The sequence below is a fragment of the Drosophila guanche genome, unplaced genomic scaffold, assembly GCF_900245975.1.
Source record: "Drosophila guanche unplaced genomic scaffold, DGUA_6, whole genome shotgun sequence".
Classification (NCBI taxonomy): Eukaryota; Metazoa; Arthropoda; class Insecta; order Diptera; family Drosophilidae; genus Drosophila; species Drosophila guanche.
Genome location: NW_022995745.1, coordinates 7848758 through 7856506, shown reverse-complemented (window position 1 = coordinate 7856506; position 7749 = coordinate 7848758). Strand labels below are relative to the sequence as shown.

Genomic DNA, 7749 nt, shown 5'->3' with positions numbered 1-7749 from the left:
TTGATTGGTTTTCGCTGAAACATTTACCAGCTCAAATATATTTATATGTAATTTTCTTTGGACATTCATCTAAATAAGTAAATGGAATCTCAGTTGCCAAAATAATGGAATACAATTGTTTATAGTTTAATTGGTCTTAAACTTTGCTGTCTGTGGCTCAGGCTTGCGAGGCTGCTGCTCCTCATAGTCCGAGTAGTCGGCAATGTCACGACGCTTGGAGAGGGACAGGGTCCAGCAGAGTATCCACAGGGGCAGGAAAACCGTGCTAACAACAAAGTACAACCAGTTGCCATATATCTAGAAGGAGAAAGAATGGGAGGAATTATTCTGATGCCATGTTTTGGTTCAGTCCAGAACTTACCACATTGTCAATGAGTCCATAAGCGGAGGCATCCATGGCGGCGGTGGCTGCGCGCAAGAGCAGTTTGTCAAGCTTCAGCTCGGGATACTGATAGAAGCTCATGGCCAGAACAATGACATAGACAACCACCATGGGATTGAGGAGCAGAGTGATGAAACGCGTCAGATTGCGCATGGATCCGTTGCAGTTATGCTCGCTGGTGTCCAGGGCAATCACCACCGGCACCGTGATGACGGCCACAAAGAAGCCGAGAGCAAAGTTGAGCAATCCAATGATGATCAGCGAGCAGCCGAAGATGAGCAGGAAACCCACGTGCAGCAGTTCCAGTCCACCCGCTGGCAGGACAACGACAAAGGGCAGAATCAAACCGATCAGAGTGAGGAAGCTCAGCACGGAGGTGGTCAGTGGCGCAGCGCCCATCGGTATCTCCAGGAAGTACTGCTGCAGTGGCAGCACATTCCCCAGATACCCAATGAGCAGCACGGCCGTCAGATAGACCAGCACAGAGCCATACGGCAGTCCATCCTCCAGCTCTGTATCGCTGTCTGTTTCAGCCTCAACGCCACTGCCACTGCCACTGCCAGTCTGTGTCTCAGCTGTTTTAACTGTCGCTGCAGCTGCCTGTTGCACCTCAGAGTCCAGCGTTGACCATGTCAAATATGCCTTGAAGAACGCGCAAGCGACGAGGGCCACCAGGGCGGGCATGTAGTCACCAATGGAGATGTACCGATCATTGTTCACAATCACATAGAAGAAGAAACTCTGATGGAAGCGCTCCAGCAGATTGTTGAGGCTGCGCGCAATGCCCTCGATGGCTTTTAGAAGCGGCACAGCCGCCGAGCCGGCGCTACCCTTCAGTGTGGCATGCGTTTGTCGCTTGGCAGCGGCAATGGTCAGAGCATCGATGCGGTAGCGATGGAACAGTCCGTGATTGCCATTGGGCACGCCCGAGGACTGTGTCGCCAGCATGGCCAGCATTTGGCGCAGATTCTTCTCGAAGAGCGACGGACTGGAGCGACGCTTCTTGCGCGCCGTCTGCTTGTACCCGGAAGTGATGCCCTCCCGCGCCATAATGCGCTGCACCAAGTTGAACATATCCAGATTGGGCAGCTTGCCATTGAGGCCCTCGATCTTAACATCCACATAGTCTGGAAGGGCATTACAGAGGATTGATTGTCTTAGCTGCTTGTTGGCATTGACTTACCAACTTCCAGATCTTGCACTTCGATGTTGAGCGCCGCCTGCAGGGAGCCTGCACGCGCTGGCAGATTGCCTGGCAGCAGGTAGGCCTTGCTCACGTTCAGCACACGGTCGCCATCGTGGTAGGCCTCCAGCCAGGCCTGCATGCCCAGCTGCTCCTGCTCGGTGATCAGAAATATCAGATCCTTGGCCCAATAGTTTTTGCCTGCGTACAATTTGGATTAATTTCTTTGGCACCAGCAACCTTTCGTCACTTACGTCTGGCAAAGTCTGCAAATGCCAGCAGCAGCGGCACACTGGGCGAGATATCCGGGTGCACGGATGAGGGCGCACGGTAGGGAGCGGTGAAGACAATGCCCTCGGTGCTGGCGATGCGGGGTGCGCGGAGAATGCCGTAAATGTTCTTGCCATGATACTCATTGCCCCCACCAAAGGGATAGCGCAGCGTGTAGTTGTGCGTGTGCGTTTCCAGGCCAAACTCATTCAGTTTGGCCGCAATCCAGGCGTGCGGCGTGGTCGATTTGTGCTCCTTGCGTTCGCGCTGCAGCTCCTCCAGCAGCTGGATGGCCAGACGATTCGCATCGAGGCGGATCTCCGGGTAGACCAGACCTAAGCAAGCAAGAGTTACACCTGATCTCAGAGTGGCTGGAGAGCGGAGACACACTCACCTGGCGACAGGGCGTTCTCCGATAGGTATGTGCCGTGGTTGAACTCGGGCAGGGCCAGGCAGCCGAGCCAGACCACACCGAGGACGTACAAGCCGCAGCACACCTTGCGCACATGCTTCGCCAAATTATCCACCAGCTTGTTCTGCGTCGAGATCGACGGATCCGAAAGCAGGCCCATTTTTCACAGCAACTCACAAACTTAATTCACAAATTCCTTAAAACGAAAGAAACAAAAACAATCATGACAACAAAATCTGAAAATTGACCGGGGAACTATCGATAAAATATACCGTCAGATATAACTTATCATTTTTTTAAATGTACCGTAAATATACCGCAGTCTTAAATCATATTCCTCGATTTTGATGTTCTATTTGATATTACTTGCTTGCAAAGACTTTTAACACTGAAACAATAATTTAATCAGATTGAAGAATCAATTTGGCTTGATATAAAACTTTCTCGATTTTATTTATTTATTAATAATTGAAAGAGAGTTATGTCTGTATTTTCTACACTCCAGTTAGACATTAAGTGTTCGTTTTAATTGTCCAATGGAATGTCCAATGGGTAAAAAGTCTGCATATTTGAAGTAAATGTAATATTTTTAGGGCAAAATATTTGAATGCGACTTTAATTTTCTAATTCCTGAATATCAAGATAGAATAAAACTGGTTATAGAAGATTTTTACGGAGTACAGTAGGCTGAACTTTGAGATGACTTGTGAATAAGTGCGGGAAACATTGAGCAACTTGCAGCTTTAATTATAGCTCGATTTCAAAGTTTAAATAAAAGTACGGTCATAATTAATCTTTTGCATACGTTTTTGTATAATAAATACGACACAAATGGTATTCTACTTTAGTCTAACGAACATTCGTGCCAATTTGTAGAGCTCTAGCTCCATTTTGGATTAATGCCAAAAAAGCGGGCTTTTTACCCATAGTGCAATGGACGCAGCTATAATGGTTTTACAGCAGTCAGCTTTAAGTCAGTGTGTTGGGGCTGCAAATCAGAGCTCTGCGCTGCTTTAAGTGTGTTTTTCGGTTTACACATTTAATGCAACGCCCAAATCGATGCTTATAAAACACAAACTAGCAATTAAATGAAATTTAATTTCAAACAACATTTTCTTAGGCGAAGTGAAGAAGTGCTACATTTGTGTACGTGGCTGTACACAGCGCTCCTTCTGTTTTTTGTTTCCAATTTATTTGCATTATTCGGTTTGGGGTGTTGTTTTTTAGTGTTTTTTTGTTTGTTGTTTGCTTATAACGAATAAGTTAATCAAACACATGTAAAATGATAACATGTAAAGGTGTTGTGTGTAAATTTAAATTAAAAATTTAGCAATTTACCATTCGTTGCCCAATAGGGGATAAATAAAATTCAGAGACAGACACGAAAAATGATGATTAAGGCCTAAGAAACTACGGGACTAGACACAAAATAAACTTAAATATATGAAAAATAAATCATCTAAATAAGTTTATAAATGTTCATAATGGTTGTTGTTGTTGTTGTTGTTGCTGTTGCTGTTGTGTAAGTTAATTGCAGTAAGTTAATTATTGTGTTGGTATCTGGCCCAGGGCTGTCGCATTGATGGGCAGTGGGGGGCGGGCTGGGGCCCGCATGTTGCTGGGATTCCAGAATAAATAGTTGCGATCGATGGTAAGTTTGGGTTTCTTGAACTGCGGCAGCAGCAGGTGGTCGAAAATGGTCTTGGTGGTGACGCAGATGACGTTCTGTCCCTTCCAGTACTTGATCATTTTCATCGATTGCAGCGTGTAGATGATGTCGTCGTGGGTGATGCCGCTCACCTCGCTCAGCTCCTTGATGGTGGTCTGCTCCAGCGAGACGCGGTTGCGCATCAGCTCCAGCAGCGTGAAGGCCCAGTAGCTGCGGTAGCTGAGTCGCCCGAGATCCGACAGCGGCTTCTCGGGACTGCCGATGACGCCCTCGCGCCGCGACAGCTCGTAGCTGAAGGCGATCAGCAGCTTGCCGAAGCCCTTGCGCTGATGCGGCGGCAGCACCAAGATGCAGGCCACATTATTGTTGTCCGGCGACTTCTTCTCCTTCGAGAAGTAGCCCACAATGTGGCTGCCCTCGCGGTCCACCTCGCACAGAATGTAGAAGAAGAATGGGTCCATGTCGAAGTAGAGCACTTTGTGGTCGAGGAAGAGCTTGGCCATCAGGCAGAGCAGCTGGCAGTAGAGCGGCTCGTTCTTGCCGTTCACCTCGAATATGGATATGTTGCCCTTGCGGTAGATCTCGCGTCCCGGGGGATGCCGCTTGCGGCACTTGTACGTGTGGTGGCTGTAGGTCCGCCGCAAGCGCATGTACTTCAGGCAGTACTCGCAGACGTAGAGGGTGCGCGCCTTGCCGTACTCCCCGGGGAAGGGGCTGAAGTACCAGGTGTCGATCTCGTAGTTGCCGAACTGCAGCTTGTCGATGTACTTGATCTTCGTGATGGACTCGTGCTCCTTCTCGAGCGCCGCCTGGGAGGCCGTCAGCTCCGCGTGGCTCTTCTGCACGTGGTTGATCTCGTCGTAGCGCCGCTTCTGGTAGCGCGTCATCTTGCGGTCGCTGTAGTCGTAGCGATTGTTCTCGCATGCCGACAGATAGTAGTCCTTGTTGCCCTCCCGCAGGGCGCGCTCCTTCTCGAGCTCCCGCTGCTGCTGCTGTTGCTGCAGCAGCAGCTGCTGCTGTTGCGCGAGCAGCGCCTGCTGCTGCAGCATCTCGCGGCTGGTGCCCGGCTGGTCGCAGTCCAACTGCAGCAGGCTGCTGGCCGTCTCCGTGATGCCGCCCAGGTCGTCGGCGTTGTCCGAGATGCGGTGGCGACCCACCCACTCGTCCAGCCTGCGGTTGAGGCCCACATAGTGCACGTAGTACTCGTTGGGCATCAGAATGTTCTCCGTGATGCGCGACTGGAGCACGCGGCCGGCATGCACGGTGCCGTCCTCCCGCCGTATGTAGTAGACCTTCTCGGAATCCTCATTCACCACAATCCCATCGCCCAGATCCCCCGAGCCCGCCGCTGCCTCTGTCTCCGTTTCCGTTTCCGTTTCTGCCTCCGCTCCAGCTCCCGCTCCCGCTTCCGTTCCCGTTCCCGTTCCCGCTTCCGCCGAGTTGCTGTCGTGCTCGATGAGGATGTAGTCATCGTCCTCGGACTCGTTCTCGCTGCCGCTGCTGCTGGCTCCGCCGCTGCCGCTGCCGTTGCCGCTGCTGCTGCTCCTGCTCCTGCTTCTGGTCTGCTCCACGTCGCTCAGATCATCCTCGTCGTCCGATATGTTCACCATCTCCGCACCGAGCACCGTGCGCATGGGCCCAGGCGGCGGCATGCGCCGACGATCGCCCGACGGCGGACGATGCTTGATTTTATACGAATCGATGAGCTGGCGCGCGGGCAGCCGCGGCGGCAGATACTTATCCTGTATGATCTGCGCCGTCTGCACCGGCAGCGGCTGCCGCGGGTACACAAATTTCTGGTTGTCCGGCGGCAGATCGAGCGGCTTGCGCGGATAAACAAATTGCTGATTGTCCGGCACCTGCTGCACCAGAGCGCGCGGCTGTGGCTGGTAGTCGAGCGGCTGGCGCGGATAAATAAACTGCTGACGGGGAGTCTCCCGCTTCGGCTCTGGCTCGGGTTCTGCCTCTGCCTCTGCCTCTGGTTCTGGTTCCGGCTCTGGTATGTACGGCGGCAGATTGATATTATCGCCACAATCCTTGGCCGGCAGCCCGGGCATGGCCACCTCATCGGCATCGAGTTCGCAGTCGAGCGGCCGCCGCGGCGGTGGCGGTGGCATGTGATGCTGAATATTGGGCATGCTCGGCATGGGATAGCGCAAGAGATTCACCCGCGGTGCGGGTATGGTCACCACCTCGGTGATGATGGGCTTGGTCGGTGCATCTGGATCCATCATGGGATACTTAATCGGTTGCGGCTGCGGCTGCGGCTGCGGCTGCGGCTTCTGCTGGGCCGACTGTGGCGCCGGCGGCAGATCCTCCACGTAGATGACAGTGTCCACGGATGCCTCATCCTTGGTGGAATCATCGAAGTCCTCGGAGTGGCGCGAACTGCTGCCGCTGCCGCTGCTGCCGGAGGTCGTCGTGCTGCTGTTGCTGCTGCTGCTGTCCTCCGTCACGGGGCTGTTCACGTAGAGCGGGGCAGGCGGAGGCTGCGGCTTCTCGCGCTTGGCCGGCGGCGCTCCATCCTCATCCGCTTCGGTCTGGTCTCGGGGGTGAGCCAAGCCTGTGGGATCAACCACATCGATGGGGGTCAGCTCCTCCTCGGCCACCCCCACCGCCTCGGCACCTTTCTCTTCCGCATCCACCTCAACCATGTAGCAGTCCGTGGTGACATCCAAGTAGCGGGATTGCTCGTCGTACAGCGGCTGCTGCGAGGGATCCTCCCCGTACAGCTGCACATCGTAGGACGCAGGCTGCACATCGTAGGCTTCAGGCTCCTCGAATCCGGATGCCCAGCCGTCACGCGGCTGCTCCTCGTAGGGCGTCTGCTCCTCGTCCATCGGCTGTGCTTGCTCCTCGTCCACCTCAACGGGCAGATGACCCTCGTCGCACAATTGCTCCTCGTCGGCCAAGAGTCCTTCGTCAGCGAAGCTCTCCTCATTGTGCGAATGTTCCTCCTGGCTCTGTGGGGGCTCCTCCAGGGTCAAGTTTTCCTTTTGGAGGGAGTAATCTTCACCTGGCGAGAGCTCCTCTTCCCGGGAGTGCTCTTGCTCCTGCTCCTGCTCCTCTGGAGAGTGTTCTTCCTCATACGAATGCTCCTGCTGGTGCTGGTGCTCCTGCTCCACGTCGAAGGACCTTTCCTCCTCGCAGGACTGCTCCTCTTCACGCGACTGTTCCTGCTCCTCTTCTCGCGACTGTTCCTGCTCCTCTTCACGCGACTGTTCCTGCTCCTCTTCACGCGACTGTTCCTTCTCGTTGCGAGAGGGAGATGGAGAGTGTTGCTCGGAAGATGGAGAGTGTTGTTCGCCTTCTCCTTCTCCTTCCATTGAGCATTTTTTTACGCGCAATTCTTGCCCCTCCTCCTTCTCGCGTGAGTGACGTTCCTCGTTGCGCGCGTAATCTTCCACGCGCGGTTTTTCCATGTCCACTTCGGACATCTTGCGAAATTCAATTTCGCTCACTCGCTAACGGCAGTCCGTTTTCTTTTTTCCAAATGTCAATTTTATATTTTTCAATGATAGAAAATACTTCGTTTCGAATACCGTATCATTATGTCTGGCATTGTTCTTGTTTTTCTCGTTGTTTCGTTTTTTTCACGCCCCTCTCTACGTCATACACCATACCACTTCATGGAGATGAGCATTGTATATCGATAACGCCGATTGGCGATACAGCGATAAGTTTGTTATTTTAATTTTTTTGTTTATTTACTTTACCGACCGGCACACGAGTCGCAGGTACGATTCATTTACCGCAAGTTATAAAATCAAAGTGTGAACTTACCTTCGTTTAACAACAGAAAACAGAGCATACGAACCTCTTACTCTCCCTGC

At 52.6% G+C, this 7749-nt stretch overlaps 2 protein-coding genes across 4 annotated transcripts; both read right to left on the bottom strand.

The window, feature by feature from the left end:
- On the bottom strand, positions 1-7714 carry LOC117581411 (glycosylphosphatidylinositol anchor attachment 1 protein). Of its 2 annotated transcripts, XM_034268566.1 has the most exons (6): positions 7700-7714; positions 2230-2443; positions 1820-2170; positions 1566-1766; positions 362-1509; positions 1-297 (listed from the first exon to the last, which is right to left on the bottom strand). In XM_034268566.1, exons 2-6 carry the CDS (start codon positions 2405-2407, stop codon positions 127-129), a joined length of 2049 nt encoding a protein of 682 aa, XP_034124457.1. In that variant the 5' UTR covers positions 2408-2443; positions 7700-7714; the 3' UTR covers positions 1-126. The 2 variants fall into 2 exon arrangements, with proteins under 2 accessions (XP_034124457.1, XP_034124456.1); XM_034268565.1 differs by lacking the exon at positions 7700-7714 and having other exon boundaries at positions 2230-2489.
- On the bottom strand, positions 3359-7560 carry LOC117581410 (males-absent on the first protein). 2 transcript variants are annotated; one of them, XM_034268564.1, is made up of 2 exons: positions 6230-7560; positions 3359-6190 (listed from the first exon to the last, which is right to left on the bottom strand). In XM_034268564.1, the coding sequence occupies exons 1-2, from the start codon at positions 7351-7353 to the stop codon at positions 3793-3795; spliced, it is 3522 nt and encodes a 1173-aa protein (XP_034124455.1). In that variant the 5' UTR covers positions 7354-7560; the 3' UTR covers positions 3359-3792. The 2 variants fall into 2 exon arrangements, with proteins under 2 accessions (XP_034124455.1, XP_034124454.1); XM_034268563.1 differs by having other exon boundaries at positions 3359-7560.
- Positions 7715-7749: the final 35 nt, after the last annotated feature.

Coding starts and splice junctions, on each gene's coding strand:
- LOC117581411 (XM_034268566.1), bottom strand. CDS start 2,407: ATGGGCCTGCTTTCGGATCCGTCGATCTCGACGCAGAACAAGCTGGTG. Junction 1,510..1,565: donor AGTGCAAGATCTGGAAGTTG/GTAAGTCAATGC, acceptor ATGCCCTTCCAG/ACTATGTGGATGTTAAGATC. Junction 298..361: donor ATGGACTCATTGACAATGTG/GTAAGTTCTGGA, acceptor TTCTCCTTCTAG/ATATATGGCAACTGGTTGTA.
- LOC117581410 (XM_034268563.1), bottom strand. CDS start 7,353: ATGTCCGAAGTGGACATGGAAAAACCGCGCGTGGAAGATTACGCGCGC.